Genomic DNA, 20,784 nt, shown 5'->3' with positions numbered 1-20,784 from the left:
AATACTGTTTTGAATGAAGCCTTGTGGTCCCTCAGTAGGCTCTGTATGTATTGGCATGACAGTAAAACACGAAAAAACCCCACATATCAAAGTTCAGTGTTGTCTTCCTTTTGCTTGCCTTTTCCAATCTGTGGAATATCTCTTGTTTTAAGAATGGTTCAAAGCTGCACCAGGGGAGGTTTAGACTGGACATTAGGAAGCATTTCTTTACTGAGAGGGTGGTCAAACACTGGAACAGGCTTCTTAAAGAGGTGGTTGATGCCCCAAGCCTGTCAGTGTTTAAAAGGCATTTGGACAATGCCCTAATAAAATGCTTTAACTTTTGGTCAGCCTTGAACGGGTCAGGCCATTGGACTAGATAATTGTTGTAGGTCCCTTCCAACTGAAAAATAGTATGTTCTCTTTCTTGGGCATCAAAAAACAACTGAACTGAGTCCTGAGCCTCTCTCCAGGGCAGTGTAGGGGAATAACGCTAGCTTGTTTTTTCGAGGTGACTCTTTCTTTTCAGAGTGCTTCATCATGGGCCACAGTGGGTGACTGTCCCTGTGAAGCTGCTCAGAAGGACCCAAGGTGCTACAGGGCTATCTATTGCTCCAGGAGATGTCAGGGTGGTCCCTTTACTCTAACAGGATCCTAGAGCTTTTTGAATTGTTGTCTGGTGTGAAGAGCATTTGAGTATGTGCAGGCATAGTGGCCAATTAAGAGTGTATTAATACAATCTGTGTTTTGGTAATTGTTCATCATCATCTTCATCCCTAGCCTATCAAATCCACAGTTGTATATCTTTTGAAGGTGGGATTTATGCTGGACTGTACTTTCCCAATCAGATTTTAGATTGAAGGGGTGGGGGGGAGAAACCCAACACAAAAAAGCCTGCATAGGTTCTCTAGTCCATCCTTTTGGACTGTAAGATTGTTATCTGCTGTTTTTCCCTGCCAGTGTTTTGTATGGTTCAATGTTAAATATACTTGCTGTGTAGAAATGGAGCACACTGACAGAAAGGCACTATCCAGCATTTTTTGTTATGTGCATGTTCCTTTTTTTTAATTATGTATGAATTGAAGAAATGTATTTGTTGTCTACCATGTACATTTCTAGGAAATGTTATGTACTCACATTTCAAGGTGTGATAATCTTTGTCATTTCAGAGGCTGAACTCCAGAGTCTTGTTTTGACCAAACGCTTTTCACTATTAAATATTGTATGCTTTCATTGCTGAGGTAATGTGTTAATATCACTCATTATTTTGCATAATACGAGCAATGGGAAAAATAACCAAAATAAAAACCAAAATGAACTTTAAAGTAAACTAATAAAAAAAGCCTTTCTTTGTTTTGACCATGCATTTATTATTTACTTATGTAAACAATTTTAATGCACGTTGCAAGAGTTTCGTTGGACTGCAAAAAACCCCAATTTGACTGAACAGATGTAATAAACAGATTATTATATTAAATCATTATCAAAAATCAAAAAGATATAAGCAAATGCTTATCTCTGAACTTGAACTCACATCTATAAATCTTTAGAGGATTACCATAAGGCCCCGTAACACAAAATAGTTGTACAAACATTTAGACTGCAGCAGTTATCATGCAACAGCGTTTGACTGAGTGCAGTGTGTGGTAATGATTCCCAAAAGTCATGGGGTGTTTCCTTACTTTCTGCTCTTTGCAAGGGTGTTTTATGAATTTACAAGTTTCTTCCCAAACTCCATAATTGCCCCGACAGTTCCCCAGGTGGACTATATCCAAGCTGGTATAAAACAGTACTCATTGCAGCTGGGCCTTCTAATTCATCTTGAGTTAGGTACAGGACTTCTTGTTCTTTTTGTCTTTATTTAGACTTGTTACCTCTCTAGAAACACTGAACCATAGTAATTGATACTACCTTCCCCTCAAACATCAGATACGCTGAAAGCAAAACAAAGTTCTATTTAGAAAGACTTAGCTGAAAGCTTTTAGTTTTAGGAATGGAAACAAGGACAAATAAAAACCTTGGTCTTCACATATACTTAGCAGGTCACTTTTCCACTTGCTGAATCCATCTTCTCTAGGATTCCTGGAATGGATTCCAGCAGGTACCGCTTCAGGTCCAGGTGTCTCAGCCACACATCTTCTCAGTCCTGCCATCAGTTCTGATTTAGCACTGTAAGAAACCAGAAACTTTGGTGATCATGTTTGGAAACTGTTGGTGATTCTCTGTTTTGTATCAACTGAGTGGCTCCTCCTTGTTCTGACCACAACTATTTCCTCTTTATCCCCTGGAGTGTTAAACTGGCCAGTTACCTCCCACTCCAGCTGGACTTGTCCTTCTGTACGGGATTCATACTGTCCTGCTAAGTGTTAAACAAGAGACATACATACATTTCACAAATGATCTCTGGTGTGCTGCTAGCTTTCTAGAAAGAGATGAAACAGGATATAACGTTAACACTGATGACAGAGCCAGTAACACAGTTATTTTGTTTAAACAAGCCCATGAAAAAGTGTTTCCCTTCTTAGAGCTTTTCTGGTGTTGCAAGTTTCCCCTTGCATGATGTACAATTCACTGGAGATTGCACAGACATAAGTAAAAGAAAAAATTGTCTCTTGCTTCTGTACACTTGCATTTTAGAGTAAAGCACATCCATGTGGAAGATACGCTGTTTAGCAGTTAGGTAGTCTCCTTGAAAGGGTTCTGGTTACTCTTATTTGGCTCAGTCGTGCTTCGATCTTGTATGCTTTTATCCTAAGTTTTATAGATCTAATAATCTGTTTACTAGCTTTTGGGGCTTAAATGCTAGTTACAGTAAGGAAATCTGTTACAAATAATGATTTGAGTGCAAAAAGAAATGTTGAAGAGTAAAGATGAAAATTTGCCTTACACTTGGAGATCATGAAAAAATTTTTAAATATACACCAGAAGTTAAATTTCCTAAATTGTTATTAAGGCACCTAAGTGATCTAATATTCTTAAGGCACTAATGTCCCAGATTTTTATTTTAAGGTCTATAAGAACTGTTGTTTGCTCAATACATTTAAAAATAAAAGCGCTCTAATTTCAAAACTAGGCGTGTAGCTTCCTGACTCAAGCATCTGTGCTAACATAAAGCTTAAACCTGCAAAGCTTGCACAGTCACGTTTTGCCACCCTTGGACATCTCTGGACTGATATTTTACCTTAAACTTTTTTTTTTTAAAGTATACTGTAAACTTAGTATGTAACAAGTGTTTGAGCATTAAGGATGCTGATGAGCAAAGTGTTTAGGAAGAGGATATTAAAAGTTGTACTGTGATTAAAATAAATATTGAGGGACAACCTAGGTCCTTGCTCCAGAAACATAATGGTGTAAAATATTCTTGAATAAAATTTTTAAATGTATAACAAACCTGGAAGCTTGTGTGAACATTTTTGTTGGTGTAATTGACAAAACTCTCATTTCAATAATCAGAAGCGATGTGATTTTTGGAAGCTTGCCAATAGTGGCTTATGTGTTGATTCAGTGACTCGTATTTGTTTGAGAAAGTGTGCAGTTTTAGTAGATCTTATAAAAAAACATTAATACCATGAATCTCACTTCAGTACTTTATTAAATTTATTTAATATTTATTTAAATATATTTAAATGTACATCAAGATATTTCAGAAACATCAAACTGAGAATACCATTGAGGGCTTAGAAAGAGATGAATGCAGTGGCCGCTAAGTTTTAATTGTCTCTAATCTCTTGCTACCATGGCAATAAAAAAAAACTTTAGAGGAATATTCTATATAATGCAGTATTTGTTAGGAATATTCTTAGTTAACACATCCATGTAAGGAGGAACATATATTTTCTGCTTTTCCATCATTTTAATATGTAAGTTGTATGCTTCTAATAATATTTGTGGTGTTCTTATCTGTATTTAAGAGCACTTAGAAATCTTTCTTAATATTATTGAAAGCTGAAATACCTTCTAGTCATCTTCTCATTCTTCCCCCTTCTCAACAAATTTAATGAGAAAATTAAAAATTTGAAATGGATCTACTCTATCTTATTTTGCTGTGCAGTTCTAAAGTATTCTGATGAGCCTGGATAAGCTGATGTGGCCTTTAGGGAGAGACACATCAAATATAAGCAGACAGCTCCTGTATCTGGTAACAAAGACTGAGGAGGTCAAAACTATCCCAACAGGCCTGAGCAGGTCAGTCAGAGGCAAATGTTGGAAATAAAATTTGGTGGGGAGGGGAGTAAGGGGCCTGGGTCAAGTCCTGTTCAAAAAGTCAGCTTTGTCAAAAGCTTCAGTCACATTCTTACCTACAGGCAACCTCTGCTGATCCCAACTCATTAATCGAACTGGAGAGCCGTCTTGACCCTGGCTCCTTCCCTTTGAAGTGTGGTGTCCTCTGCAGCATGAGGAAATAATTTGCTGCCTGATTCAATGAGCCATCAGTAGAGCCAGCAGACCTAATGACATGTGAGAATATTAACCTCCTACCACGAAGAGCTGTGAATCTTGAGAGGCAGTCTATAATTCACCCAGCACTCCTGAGCCTTCCCTTTCTGTCTTATTCTTGCACTCACTTTCTCACTCACAGGGGGAGAGAGAGAGATAGGAGAGACCCTCTTGTCGTAAAACTTTATTTTCTTCAGTAGTGGGAGCCTTACTGAGCTGCTTGATAATGAGTTACTTTCCTTTTGCAGTTGGATAAAATTTATACTGAAAACTAGACATCTGTCTTGCATATAATAATTTCTGTTTAAAATATGACACAGGCTACATAACTGACATCAAGGGAGTGGTAATCTGAATACTTACCCAAGTAGACTATTTTAGGTTTCCGTGTTTATTTTTCATCATCAAAGGAAAAATGTAAAAACAAGAAAACAAACATGCATAACAATGATGTTATTCTGTACGACGTGTTTTCTAGCTGCTCTCAGTCAAGAGGATCTTTCTGCAATCCCTTTCCTTCATTTTTTTTTTTTCTACCTAAAGGGAAAAACAGTTCTGCCTGGCCAAGTACTGTGTGTTATATGCACATGCAAGGGTGTGTTCTTGCCCTTTGATTCTTAACAAAGAAATATATTGATGTTCTAATCCTGCTGCTTTAAAAGTCAGGGCTGGTTTTTCTCTTGTTGACTCCTTTAGCATTTTCATTCACAGATTCAGGTCTCAATGTTTGGTAAGCTTCAGAAAGTGAGCCACTGTTATTCATGTGGCTAAATAATGAGAAAGGAAAAGCAAAAATGGCCCTGTGTGTATATGCTACTCACCATGAAAATGGTAGTGATTACCAGACTTTACACTGTTATATAGCCATATACAGTAAAATACTGTAAGAGTTTTGTTTTGGTTTTTGATGTCTTTTCATAGTGCTGATTGGTGCTGCAAAATTGGTCAGAACTTAGAGGTTATGGGTACAGATGGGGAACACTATCCAACATAGCAAATCCCAGACCAAAAGGACTATTACTGGTAACTTAGTCTTGTCTGTGCTGGAAAGGTTTTGGGTTTTTTTGCTGCAACTGTACTGGCAAATTTCTCATATTTGGTGGAAACAGAGTTTGTAAAAACAAATGAAATTACACCAAGTGTGACCGCTTCTGATTGTAAAAGACGTTTCTCCACTGGGAGTGAAAGTTAGCAGTATAGTTGTGCAGCCAAAACCCTTCTGTTGGAAATTGAGCCTGAATTCTTTTGGGTTACAGTTAGAGGGTTATTGTGATTCTGAGGAGTTGTTGGTAAAACTATTGGTGTGTTGTGTGGATCTGGGTACAGAGTAAGATACCACACAGAGGGGATAAAGGAGATTAGAGAGACAAAGCAGGGTAGGTAGCAGAAGGAAATAATAAATAAATGGCAGTTATATGCTGTGTAACAAGTATTACAGTGTCTGTGGTATGGTCATATGTAGATCCCTGGGATTTTAAGTTGTTCTAAAGATATTTTTTTAACATTGAGGAGTTCGTTGTTATAGCCATTAACAATTCTCTGCTATCATGCTTGAGCAGTCTATTAGTTGTTCTCACCTCTTATAGCTGGTCACAAAGGCCAGTCCCCTTGCCTCTCTCTGCTTCATCTTTTTTATTAAGTTTATTAAAACTAGCCAGATTATACTTTCTTATGGCATAGGCTGTGCTTGGTCCATTCATTATGGTTTCTTATCTTGGCAGGCAATCTGAATTGAACGGCAGCTAGTCCATTATGCACATATGAAGCCCATCACTCCTCCAGCAATGGCCAATTCATCAAACGTTTATCTTTTGCCCTCTGAGCAGTGCGTCAATTTGCTTGTCAATCCTCAGCCTTGGTTGTTGTGGAAGATGGGAGAAAAATTACTTTTCTTTTCCTCCTTCTCACTGAACTCTAGTAGTCAAAATGGGCTTTACTCACGCTGTAGGCTTGTTCCTCCCCCCTTCCCTGTGCAAAAAGGGGAGGGGTCAGGTTACTATCTGAATTGCAGAGTGACAGATTGATCCAAGATACAGTAAAGCTTTCATTATGGCACTGCCTTTGCACTTGAATTTGCTCATATTTCCATTATAATGCTGTTTTTTAGAGGGTTTATAAATAGGTTCTCAACTTGGCACATGGAGCTGAGAAGAGCTTTTAAGAATAAATACATAATAGGGTTTTAGGTTTGGGTTTTTTTGGTTGTGGCAGTGTTTGCATTTTTTTTTTAATACCATTTGTTTTATTAGGACTGAAGTCTGTGTTAAGATTGGGGGAAAAAAATTAAACAAGAGACAGTCACATCCCGGTTTTTCTCTTAACTCATCTAACCTTGTTATTCTTTGTTGAATACTTTCAAGAAATTTTAGCAGAAGGATGCTTAAGTCCATACTTAGGAATATTGTTGAAGTGATGCATCCATTGAACTTCAGGGACTTCCTGGTGGTGGTTTTTTCCAGTATGCCCTATGATAAAATATGAATGCATACAGTCAGTTGCTCTCTGCTTCGTAATTTTTAGCTGTTTTGCAAACTGTATTTTGTTATATGATACTCGTTTGATTATTAGATGACTAAGAGCTCATTTTCTGATCCATTTTGTATTATTTTAAAATATTTTATATGGCTTATGTGAAAACTGCCTTGCCACAGGCTATAGTATTACACTGATTGTCATTTTATTTAAATTTACATGAAATTGTAACTGTAATATCATATAAAATCTTGGCATGTTTAACCCTAAAGATGTAATAGAAAAACTTCAGAAAAAAAAAGCCTAATATGAAGGATAAAGCTTGAGCTGTATTAATGAGATATTCTCTTGAGTAGAGCTGTATTAAATACACATAGTGAAATCTGAGACTTTGAGGTTCATTAGAGGAGAAGTTGAAACCCACCCCAGTCTGGTTGCTTCATGGTAGAGTTAGGCCAGGAAAATAAATCATCTTTTTTTTTTTTTTTTTTTTTGACTAGAGTCTTGGTAGGAGAGAACAGTGGTTAAATGACTGAATGGTTGACTCCAATATGTTTTTGTGAGCTACTGAATACTATAATTGGGATTTATAGTTTATTTCACCAGGTAAATAATCCACCTGTACAGGCTACAGCTGTAACAGTTTATTTTACCTTAATGTTGCAATTTCTTCTAATTTAATTGTAAGACTTTGGACAAATAGGCTACATTCATCCCTCCCAAATGTATGTACTTCACTGAGCCTCACCTGAAGGTCTGATTCACCTTCTGGAAGTGCCCATCTTTTGTTGCTGGCTGCAAGGAGTTATGAGTAACTGGGCTTCTACAGATGGATGAGGTAAAACTGCATTGTTGCTTTTCAGATAATTCCATCATTTGAGGAGCTGCTGCTTAATAGCAAAATCTCTCTCTCTCAAGAAATTCTGCATTTCTGTTTTATAATGGGTAGGAAAGGGTTTGAAATGTTGTGAACTTAACATTTAGAATTCAGAAGGCCTAATCTCTTTTTGTCTATTTCTTGACTCTGCTTTTATTTGTATTTTCTTTGAGGTTTGGGGGTGGGGGGTGGCTTGGAGAGATTGAGTAGTTTGGGCTTTTTTTAAGCAATGGAATTTGCTGTGCAAGACTTGGAATAAGACTATAAAAAACAGATGAAGATTCTGGGTTTTCATGAATCCCCACCATTTCAATGTGCTTACATAGCTCTAATTTAGGCTTGTTGTGCAAGATGTTTTCATCCCAATCTTTTTTGGTAATAAGGTGTCCCATGGAGCCTTGTATGCTTTCAGTGTATAAGGAAAGGGCAAAAATGAGGGATGGATATACATTTTATTGTCTGTCTGAAAGTTAAGTATGACCTTTATATGAAAAGACTCAGAAACTAATTGTAGATCCAGTTTATAACACAGGTTTAATCTTTTCTTATGGAGAACTTTTCTTCCCAGGTATTTAATGATTCTGTTCATTTCTTTCCATTTTCTCTTTTGCTGACCATATTCACAGGCTTGCCTTAAGTTTTATTCAAAGAGCTACTTCCAGATATTTTCTATCTAGCAACAGAAAGCTGGAAACAGATTGACTGGAAGTGATGCAAAATGCTACCTCTAGGTAGCCTGCAAAACACTAACGTTCCCTCTAATATTAGACAAAACAAAGCATTTCATGTGTTGGAAACGTTGGTAAGCTTGTTCTCCATTAAACATAGTTTTGTGATTCCTGTATATGACTTGTCTGGTTTAACTTGGGGCCTGGTCCACACTAGAAATTTTGGAGGTTCTTTACTTTCCCTGGGGCATTTTTTTTTTTGTTCTGCTTTGATCCAGAAATCTTGTCAGAACTGTCCGTTACAAACTCCATTCTGTTTTCTTTTTGGACGAATTATCATGCAGAAGAATGGGTACAAACAGTGAGTAGGGTTGCAGAAAAGAAAAGCTATTATCCTTGCATAGTATAGAGGTCATTTTTTGATGCTTTACTTGTAGTTTGTCTGCCATTACTATCTCTGTATGCAGCAAATACATAAACTGTTGATTTGCAGTAATTTTGTGATTATAATAGTAAAGAGTAGGGTTTTTTTCCTGGAATTTGAACTAAATTCTAGCCACTTTATTTTCTTTAAAATGGGTTATTTATTTTTCCGTACTCACAGGTGAGAGGTGTGTTTAGAGCAGAACCCCCCAAAGCAGGTTTGAGAATAGAATTCTGACAGAGGCCTCAGCCTGAGGGATTTTGCACAGAAGATTCACCCAACCCCTTCCACCATCAGAACAGAATTGGAAATGGCTTGGGTTTTTCCCCTTATTTGTATGCTAGATTTCAGGTTAAATGGAATTTAAAAGTGAACAGGAATCAAAGCAAGTAAACCTGAAATGATGTTTTGCATTCCCAGGGAATTATGCAAAATCTAAGCTTACGCGTGTGTCTGTCTTATGTTTTTATATATATAGCATTTATTTATTGCTCTTTGTTTTGTTTTGGTGAGGTTAAGTCAAAGGACTAGAAGTCAGGAGCTCTGGGTTTTATTTCTTGTCTCTTAGAAAATTGCTGGAGGTCACCTTTCGTTAGTCACTTAACCTCTCTCTGCTTTACTACAAAATGGACTTTAAAGCTCAGCAGGTTTTTGAAGAGTAATTCATTAATGTTTAAAAAAAAAAAGCTTTTCTTGGCTGGCAGGTGCTGGAGAAATAGAAATTACTTTTCTATTCTTTAACTACTGAAATTATTTAGTACTAGGGTTCTTCTGTTGATTCTGTTCACCTGTAATCTGTTAAAACATAAAAGGCAAGAAAAAAGGTATTTTAAAAAGCTCTTGTTTTGTAACAGCTCTGTCTTTAACTTCTGGTAATGGCTATCTCTTGTCAACAGAGTGCAAATCAATTTCAAGGCGAAAGCCAAACTATCTCATTTACATATTGTTAACTGCTCTCTCTTTTCCTGTTAAACAGGAGGAAAAAGTCATTAGATATGAGGCAGCTGTCTTATTAATGGAAGGGTGGGATAAAATGTGAGGAACACTTCTTTTCAGCATATACTTCTGAACAGCTTGTTCTTCTGGACAAGGACAACTGCAGAGTACCAAGGTTTGTCCATTACTTGAGAGGCTTCTGCTTTTTTCATTTATAAAATCTTGTGATTTCGTTGTCAAATATTACCAAAATGAAGAGCTGATCTTTAGTTTCATTATAACCAAATTCCTGTCAGGCCAGAGGGACCGTGTGAAATAGTGTAGTTGACAATTGCCATGCATACACATAGGAAAAAAAAACCCCAACCTCTGCCATGATATTCCTTTATGATTAAAACTTTGTTACAAACCATGAAAGAATTATGGAAAAGAAAACTGGAAGAAATCATACTGATTCGCCGAAGGACTTGGATAAAATCACATTTCTGAGACCGTTGTATTCTAAAGGATTTTTTACTGTCTGCTTACAGAACATCTTAAGTCGTTTTGCAGAGGGAGTCAGTTTCCTGTTTAGCCCCGTGTTTTTGTAAGCTAATGAGGGCAAAGCGTGAGCCATAGGCAATGATGCTGTGATATTAGCTGTGACAGGGAGCTTGATCATAATTATCTTAACGAGGATAGGGTTAATTACAGTGGAAACTTAAAGTTTTTTCTGTTTGAATGAGGCGGTGCTGAATACGTTGTGATGTTTTGTCGGTTTGATGTGACTTTGGAAATTGCAATGGAAATCTCTTGGCAGCACTTACTCTCCTCTGGGAGCAGAGTGTGAGCCCTGCAATGAGGTAACTGAGATGGTACCTGTGGGTGAGATAATGGGCAGCTTTCATGTCATTAGAGCAGGGAAAAGTAACCTGCAATACACCTTAGTGACATTTATAAGCCTTTCGAAACTAGGGAAAACAACTGCTTGCTGCTGCCCCTTCAGTGCTGGTTGTATTGTGGTGGTAAGTTTGTGTGTTTGTTTTAATATACCAATATGGGGAGATATTTTTTCTGCTGTGAACTATGAGAAAACAGCCCAGATTTAATTTTAGACTGGTTCTCTTTCTCGGGGGATTTCCCTCTTTTTATACTCGTCTCCTTTAGGGTGTTTGTGTGCTTCTTAATATGCTGTGTATATATACACACTTCTTTCCCATTTTGTAATGGGCTTATAAGGAAATACTTGGAGTACATTAATATAACTATCTCACCCTCATTAAAAATAAAAATGTCAGTATTTGGTACTGATTTCTACCTTAGCTTCTCAAAAATGTTTTCTGTATGCACTAATTCACGATTGCAATCCTTTCTTAGGCAAGTGATGTTATGTCCCATCTGCAGGTGGGAAATTGAGGCACATAGAAGTTACAGCACTTGCTGAAATTTGTATTGTGTGGATTGTACTTTAAACTTTTAATTTGTGGAGTACAACTGCTGGGCAATATATATTATGATGTTAGAGATTGTTGCCTTGAATTTAGTAGCTAGTATTCCTGAATGATAGCAAATACTTTTTTCTTTTTTGTTTCTTTACCATCTGTCTTACCAATTTTGTTTTGGTGCTAGTTTTTTCTTCTGTTTAAGATGAAAAAATAAGGATTCTGTGAATAGCAAAATAACATATGGATGGATGTAAATTTATGTTAATGTCTACACGCTCTCTCTATACTGTGGCAACCCCTCCCATCTCCCTGGACTCTGAATTTAGGTGATTAAATCACCAAGTGCAAACTGCTCTGATGACATGAAAACAACAATTAATAAGCAACCCCCTGTCTAACACAGCTCCTTTTTAACTGAGCAGCTAATAACATTACATGGCAAAAATTACCAAAACCAGACAGGTGTAAGGAGATTTGCGCACAATTTTCCCTGCCTGTCTATGAAACTAGTACCCTTGTGTTCAGCCCAGGCTTGTGAAAGAAAGGCTGTTTCAATAGGCAACTCCCTCTAGTGTTTCAAGGCCTTTTGTCCCACTTCATGGCTTGTCATTTTGTTTTATGCCTCCCCTGCAGCAGTTTTGGATGTGGGCTTTCTTCTCCTTGCCAGTTGCCAACCATTTGCTGATTCTCATGATAAGAGTATTATATTTGCATAACATAACTCAGGAACAATGTGTATTTTGATGCTGACACTGACCAGAGCCCAAGCAATGTTTTTGCACAAAGGACCTATTAACATCCCATAAGGCTCTGTGGTGTTGACAAGGAGGTGGCCTTCTCTGAACTCCTTTGGCAAGTCAAAGTCTTACATTGAAATGTGAGGTTTGGAAATAATCCACTATTTATATAATAGAGAGTATTTAAGGGGAATTTGCTAAACTAGGTTTCTCAAATAAACTGAAATGAAAACTCATAACAGCTTGATAAACTCACTGCTACTTCCTCTGGGTTATTTTGCCTTTTAAAGGTACATGGGGAAAAGCACTGTCTGAAACATTCGCTGATCTCTCTTCTGATCTTGACTTTGGCAAAACCAACTCTGTTGCAACCCTTTGCTGAAATAGCTAGCTTAATACAGCATGCTAGCACAGCTCCTAACGGCATTATGTAGGCTGAATCGAGTTTTTCTGAAACAGCTTGTTAAAGGCAAGTGCAAAAAGTGTGACTCTTACTGTGGTGGTTGTTTCAGTATAATGTTTATAATAGAGGCTTTTGTTCTTTCAGATTCAGAAATTATAGTCTCAGTGTATTGTAACGATATAGATATGGCATAGGGTATAAGCATGGCAAATTTTCTTTAGGTCTGGCTGCCCAGCACCAAATGGCATTAATAATAGTTGTACCTCCCTTTCAGAATGCCAAGGAACAGACTGTGAGCATTTTGGAGTCCTTGGACTGAAATACACTGTTTCAGTATTGTGTACAGTACCCAGTGTAAAGGGCACGGACTTGATTTCTTTTGGTTGTTTGAACCCTCTAACTGATTTATAAATGGTCAGTAAGCTATATCTACAAAAGCAGTATCTTCGTTTTGTTGGACAGGTGAATATTAAATTGTCTCATTTGAAACCCATATACTTTCTAATAATATTTGTATTTTCCTCCAGTAGTAGTGCCTGTAGAACAGGGATCTCTAACAGGGATCTTGGCTGTATTTTGATCTTTGCCAAAAACTGGGGGGAGTGTGAGGAAATCCCCTCAGTATAAATGTCATTGGAAACTAAATAAATAGTATAGACTGCATCTCCCTTATTAATCACATTTTATAAAACAGCCAGGAGATACAGTGATGATCTTCCCACTGGTAGGCATAGTAGATCAGCTGTCAAGTCATGCAATCTCAGCATATCTTTAGGTGTCTGGTAGGTGAATGAGCTGTGAATGCGTGTCTGTGCGTATGCTCCGTATATCATGTGTCTTAGTTGATTAATGTGTGGGGTTTTTTTCCTGTTGGAATGTGCAAGCATTAAGAATCAAGTCTGGGATAGATGCCTTAACAAGATAACAAAGTGTTCTTTTTAGGTTTTTTCCCTGTACTTTGCTATCAGAGGAATGAATACCTCCAGAATCTTGTTTATTTAGAAGGCATCATCTGCACTTCCATGTTGTGAAATGCTCCTTTTCAAAGCTGCTCTCTGCAGTCTGACCTGTGGCTTGACAGTGGGACAGTAAGTTCCGAAAAGAAAGCAAATGCCTTTTCTGTCTGGAGTAATTCTGCATTTTATTTTGTAGAGAACATTTTATTTTGTTTGCAGGGTCTCAAGAAGCAAATTAAGCGGTTAATAAAAAGGAAAAAAAAAATCCCTTCTCCATTTCCTATTATTGCATGTAAGGTAACTGCTAAGAAATGATACTTGAAGTTGTATTTATTATTGTTAGCAGGGTATGATATTTCTTGGCAGAAATGATGGATGACAACTTAAATTTGTGTCCAGGGAATGAAGGTGAACTGTGACAGAGTTATTTATCTTGGGAATGGAGGTTAGGGTCAGGCGAGGCTGGGTGCCTGAAGGCACAAGACATTGACAAATTCATCCTGCAGGCCCCATATCTGAAGCCTTTTGTTTTGGATCCTGGCTACTCACTAAGTGACCCCCATCCTTCATCCTGCCAGCATGTGAAGGATGTGTTGCAGTGCCAGCACTCCCCTTGCCACTAATGCTTGTCATTCACTCTTCTGACAGGCCCAAACCAAAACTATACCCGCTCCTGAAAGGGAAGGTTAAAATATTTATTTCAGCTCATAATGGCCTCCCTGATTTAGTGGAGTATCATTTTTCCTGTTGCCTTTGTCGTTTGCAGGTCACTAGAAGGACTGAAAACATTCAGTTACTTGGAAGAGCTGATCTTGGACAACAATCTACTCGGAAATGACCTTCTATTACCCAGGTTACCCCACCTCCATACCTTAATGCTCAACAAGAACCAAATATCCTTTCAAAGAAATACCTGCAAAATGTCAAATGAGTTTTATGTGTCAGCCAAATTAAAGTATGTGAAATATAGTTCATGTGCAGACAAAGCATTCTCTCGTTTGGCACCTGGAATACTTCATAGTAATTTATTATAGGTCATTCATAAATGAAATGCACCATTATATCTTCCTGTTGCTCCATTTTAGTGAGAGATCTAACTTATGGCTCTGAAGAAATCTTTCTAATAGATAAAATAGAGAAAGAAAATAATGTCAGTGCTACCAGTGTGCAGCAGTTCCTGTGTTTGCTTGGGGTTCTGTTGGAGGCTGACCTCTAGTGGAATAGAGAGTGCAGTGAAACGCTATTAAGTTTTTATACTTTAAATAGCTCTTAAAACATTAAAGTAAAATAAAATAAAATAAAAAACCAGAAGAAGTGTAATACCCTTCTCTATTTTAATGATGTTGGTAATATGCACAATTCGGTAGCTGCTGTGCCACTGCGGCTGTAAAAGCAAGTCACTGTATTCTCGGTGTTCCAACTCTGTATAAATTCATATAAAATGCTGTCCAAATCAAGGTCTTAATAGATTAAAGTATTTAGATGGATGGTTAAGTCCATTCATAACCAATCAGGCACTTCTCCATACGCCTGAAGTTAGTGCCGGCTTAAGTTTACTCAGAATAAATATTTCAGCATTTGCCTAAGTACTCTGCTGAATTAGAGTCCCTAGTCTGTAGGCTTATAGACAATGGTCTGTAAAAACTAATTATCTGCAAGGGCTGGGCAGGGACTTGATTATTAAATAATTTTCCCGTGCTTTGACCCTTCTGGAGATCTGAAGATGTGTAATATATAGTTTTACAAAAGTGAAGGGCGATCAAATTGTGGCCAAAAGGCCAACTGAGGCCTGCAGAGTCTTAGAGCACAGACCATGAAAGCCCTCTCCTTGTAATTGCAGCATGAGGACAAGGCTGCTCAACTGCAGGCTTTTATTACAGACAATGTAAACAGACAGCAGTTTACCTCCTACAAAAGCAAAATCCTCCTACTGAGGAGAATAAAAATAACTGCAGATTCTATGATTTCTGCACTTATTTTTGACTCTATAAATAAAAATCAGCAGAGTAACTTTTATTCTTGGGGCCCTGGAAATTTGCCAAGAGTGTCTCTGGAGCAGTAACAATCATTACTGTACTAGGCATTTGGCTAGATTTCTGGTTAATGCTGGGATTCTGTGGGTTGGATTTGAGTAACTGGTTTTATTGTTTGCTGCCACAGTAAAATCTGAACTGGGCATGCTTTGATGAAGAATGTACAAGAACATTTTTGCTGATGCTATGGGTGGTGGTATGTCTCGTGCAGCATATCTCCTTCTACAAAGCATGAAATGTAAATTTGGCCATAAGACCCAAAAGCATGCGAGTATATTTGTTCTCTGTCAAGGGGGAGCTTTGCACTTATCAAAAGGAGGGCAGGTGTATTGAATAAGAACTCAGTGAACAAAATCAGAAAGGAAAAAATTAGCCTGTCAGTAGCATTCTTTAAAGAGTTTCTGCTGGTCTCACAGACATACTTACAATACTACTGTCAAGTGAGTAAGCTCTCAAAGTGAATGATAACATGATAAGAAGGATTTGATCTATCCTGGGATTTTTTTAATTCAATCTTAAAACTATGAAGTTAGAGCTTTGAAGGTATTGAGCTACCCAGGTTATAGCAATAATGTATACATTTTGTAATGTGCTACCAATAATTTAAGAGGAGTTGCAGAAATGCTTGCAAAACACCTAATGTATACAAACGGCTCAGAGAAGAAAATATAACTGCTGTCCATCACTAACATTTTGAGCCCTAGGGAGCAGTGATCCCTTGTAGGGAAGATACAGCAGTCTTCAGAAGCACGGAGACCTTCCAGATTCCTCTCTTCAATGTGGTTACCATACTTGAAAAAGGTCTCTTTTGAACTTGAATCACTTCTTTTAATGAATGATTTCTCTATAGAATTCTTTTAAAAATGTTCAAATAAAAATGTACATTTAATAGAATAATGAAATACATTGCAGGAAAGATGGTTTAGTATATGATAGTAGCAGTACAGAAAGGACATATGTGAGCAAAGAATACTGATCTGAAACAAAACTTCAATTGGTGAAATATTACCATGTGCACATAATTATATACGTATGGAGAGTAAGATGAAAACAAACAAAAGGCCAAACTGACTCCTGTGAAAACTGAAATAATATATAAAGTTTAAAAGTCATATGAGAGGTTTCCTGGGTATCTCTTAATATTACTGTACTCTTTGCTATTTCTCTCCTTTTATTTTGGCTTCATTTTGATCCAGATCCTGTTTTGATAGTTCTGATAAGACTTTCTTCTCCTTTTACATGGTTCGCTTATTGTGTGGCATTGTATGTGTAAATAACATTTGGCCCCTCCTAACATAATGTCTGGATACATTGTACAAATGTGAAAGCTTATCTCTAAATCAGGTAAATACTTAGAAGAATCATCTAGTATTTTTTTCTTCAAATAACGGTTGTGTATTTCACTTACAGTTAGGCCACTACCAGTTTTTCTACTAGAAGTGGAAGAAGCAAATTAAAATATTAATATTTTAAAAACAGTTTCCTAATGTTATACCTCAACTTTTCTGTAATGTGTAATCTGTTAAAAATATTTTAAAATGCAGTCTATGTAGCTGAAATACATAAAGGATAGTTATCAACACTGTGCAGTATTGGATTACATGTCTCTAACATGCTTTTTTCATGCGTGTAGTATGTTTGTTTTTACAAAAGTCTGATTTACTTTGGGAAACATATCATCTTATTTTCTCTATCAGACACAATGGATAGCAGAAAGCAGTACAGACTAAGATGGATGTGTGGTAGGTAGGAAGTTAGTTTTGGAGGAGGACTCATGACTGCAGTCACCTATGCTTGTAATGGGAAGCCTCATTTCTCCTTTTAAGTGTGTTCACTAGATACTAAGAATCAGTCAGGAAACTTCTAAATAGATTTATTCCTCTGTGTGTGTTATAACAGTGTGAGGTTTCATGGCTTTTCACTATCTGAACCAGATCTGTGATTTTCTGAAGTAAAAGCCCTATTTCTTTACTTAGTCTAGTGAGCTGGTCATCCATTTAACATAGAATCACAGAATATCTCGAGTTGGAAAGGACCCATAAGGATCATGGAGTCTAACCCCCTGCTCCTTGCAGGACTACCTAAAACTAAACATACAGTCTATATACTTCTGAAGAACTGATACCAAAATTGATTTAGAATAAAGGTGTTTGAATGTAGATGCAGAATGCAGACATTGAATCTAGGTCTAGGTTTTGAAGGGGTTTTTTCCCTCTAAAGAGGAAAACCAAAATATTTCACACCATAGAGTGGGAAATCTAGAGCTGGGCAGAATGCCGATAATGGTATATGCATTTCTTATGGCAAGAGGAGTTATCAGTGTGGTTCAGATCTAAGGATTATATGTTCTTGAGTCTTTAAAAACAGCATGGATCAAGTACCTCAAGTGAAGGATGTACCAATAAGTACTTCTGGTATAATCCATCTTCACAGAGTTCTCATCATAATGCCTAACAGTTATGGATTTGTTTAACCCCCAAACTGTAGATTGTAATTTATTTTGCTTTTGTCCTTGTTCCTACATTGTCTTGAAGTGCTTGAAGACCTAGAAGTCGCAGTCTGACCAGAATCCTCATTATGTCAAGTGCTGAGGACTTGATGTTTAGATTGAGTGAATATGTTGAAAACACAAATTGTCTCCTATTATGCACATCCCTATCTCCACAAAACAAAGATCTAAACTGAAATGGTACAGCAGTCTTCCTGCATATACTTCAGAGCTGTCCATGTCACAATTGCAGATTTGGCTAAATCTGAGTGTGGCTTGTTAGAGAACCACAGTACTTGATGAGCCAGAAGTCCGTCTTCTAGAATAAAGTGTACCTGAAGTAAAAATTAAGTAATATGAATGCCTAATGCCAAACATCTATGGAAGAGGAAGGTAGTCTTCAGTTCAGGAGATTCCTTATCCTGCTCTACAGCAGTGCTTGGACCAGTTAAACTCCAGATGTCAGAACTTTTTTAAAAAAATGGCAAGCTGCTGCTTTATTCTTGATTGTGTTGCCTTGGGGAACCCTGAGCAACATTTGGGCAGAACACTGTTAAAAAAAAAAACAAAAAACAAACCAAACACCAAGCCCAAACAAAAAAACAAACTTTGAAAGAAACGACATATGGTTTCAGGATGGACATCTCTAGAGAATCAGAAATGTAATTTGATGGCAGGAATTAGAAACATTTATGCTTTTTGTCATGTTTGTATATCTAACAACGTTGAAACCTGGTCTTCAAGTCTGCAGCCTTGGAACCATGGGCTTTCTGAAATACTCTTAAAAGCACTGGTGACTCCAGCTACACAGAGAAAACTAATGCTGCTCCAGTAGGCAGAATGGGATTTTTTTCCCAAGTATGCAGGATGCTCTCTCCATGAGATGTATGGGCTTAATTACCACCTGTGCTGCACCTTTTCTTTCTTGAGCAAAATGATTTTAAAGTCAGTGAAAAAGGCCGTATCTCAAGGTCCTATCTCCCTACCAGATAGAGTTCAGGCCAGAACATGGCATACAAATGACTGTGCATGACATCCTATTGCACATAGAGAAGGGGGAGATATATACTTGCATGTTGCAAGCTATTTCTGTGGTTATCCAACCTTGAAGACCTAGCACATTCTAACTGAAAGTGTTCAGTTGGCAAAGATCTTTTCACACTGCAATCAGAGGAGAATCGGTAACTTCTGCTTCAAGGCTCTTTGCCTGTGGAATAGCTTGTGATTGCTACATCGTGTTTGTGATAAATTTAATTGAAGCAAATGTTTCAAATGGGAATAAATATAGGTACCTTGCTCATTTATGACTCTGGTAGAAGTGGCAGAAGACTTTTGAATGACAGCTTTGGGTCTTTCTATGTGGTGGTCTGGAATTCTGTGTGATATTTCAGATATTCTCTATGTATGTATTTCAAAAATACTTTGAATATAAAGTGGATTGCTCTCTACTTTGTCTCTTTGCTCCTAAGAACTTCCAAAAACTGTAATCACAGAATGTCATTAACACGAAAATCTGTCCTGCAATTCTTTTGGGGAAGGGGGATGGCTAAAAATTTGAAAAGACTAAGTACAAACTTTTTGAAAGAAAATGGTGGAGCAACTTGGAAAGCACTGGAGAGACAACAAGACAGGTTACTTTTCTTAAAAAGTCAGTGTATTTGAGTGTGTGACTAGTTAAAAGAACTGCTGACAGAGAAAAAGGTTACAGAAAGAAATCCCAGATTCTCTCACATACTTCAAACTATATGCAAAAAATAATTGAGTGGTGAGATAGGAAATATGTATAGGTTAGTTTGTTTGGACAGTTATATGTTGGCATAGCATTTGTATAGAGTCATATAGAATAATTTAATTTAAAAACCATTAGCAAAGGTTGTGTTTCTGCATAGGTTTGACCAGCGGTTGTCCCTGAAGAACAACCATGGATATGGTTATACCAAGAATACTGGTAAGAGAGGAAACAGTATGGAGTTTGGGGATGACCAGCATCAGTCAATAGTACCTAAAGCAGCTGGACCCTTATATTACTCTCTATAAAAGATTCATGCAGTGTCTGTGCCCTGGAAATATGCTGGAGGGACTAGTGAAAGGAGACAGCTAAAGAGACTCTTGAGAATACAGAGGTCTGGAATAGTGGGACATGTGAGACATCTGTAGTTTCTGTGTTGAATCCACACAACCTCTCAGAAGTATAACAGAATGGTCTTTTTACTATACTGGCTGTCACAAGACACAGCATCAAAATGGCTGTCCCTGCTTGTCAGGTTCTCCTAAAATTGACTAAGCAAAGTGGCTTTATACTAGCCACTCAGAGTTTACAACTTTGACCTTGTTCAAAAATGTAATATTCCCTGGGGACAATTTAACTTTGAACAACACCAGTCCTTCCTTGACAGTTGTCTTGAATACTGTGGAACTAATCTTTGAAGGGTTTGCAAGGGGCCATAGTCCTGACTAGCACTAGAATTTGAATCCAGGCTACAGGATTTTCTACAACAAACAAACAAAAATGTTGTAAGCTTTCATAGAGAGTTAATTCTTAGCCAGAGAAGGGAGATGCATCATTTGCTTTGGGCTTTTGCTTGGTTTTTTTGCCTTCTGGAGAACTTCAAAACCAATGGTATTGGGTACCAGATAGTGAAAATAGACAAGTCAGAACATACTTATTTGTAGGATATTTTTGGTTGCGTAAAACTTGCAAAAAATTATATTGCTCTGCAGCTTAACTGGACCCACCATAGTACTATATTTTCCAAGTAATTCTATTGCTAATGTCTCCATGTTTCTGGTAGCATTTGTTTTTCTGAACAGAAAATATAGTGACATGGATGTGTATGCTTGTGTATATGTATCCTGTGAACAATCTACTGTAAATATGCATGTGTGGTATAAATACGTGTAACATAATGAAGAGGCTTAAAAGAGTTGATGTGAGCATGAAATACCGAGT

General features: G+C 37.4%; 1 protein-coding gene across 1 annotated transcript in view; it reads left to right on the top strand.

The window, feature by feature from the left end:
* Nucleotides 1-20,784, top strand: part of LRMDA (leucine rich melanocyte differentiation associated) — a 687,940-nt gene that overhangs the window by 364,419 nt on the left and 302,737 nt on the right. The window contains exon 3 of the mRNA XM_059821460.1: nucleotides 14,080-14,206. Coding sequence (XP_059677443.1) covers nucleotides 14,080-14,206 — 127 coding nt within the window. The remainder of the gene's footprint in view (nucleotides 1-14,079; nucleotides 14,207-20,784) is intronic.

The sequence above is a fragment of the Gavia stellata genome, chromosome 9 (genome assembly GCF_030936135.1).
Source record: "Gavia stellata isolate bGavSte3 chromosome 9, bGavSte3.hap2, whole genome shotgun sequence".
Taxonomy (NCBI): Eukaryota; Metazoa; Chordata; class Aves; order Gaviiformes; family Gaviidae; genus Gavia; species Gavia stellata.
This window is presented reverse-complemented; position numbering and strand designations above follow the sequence as displayed.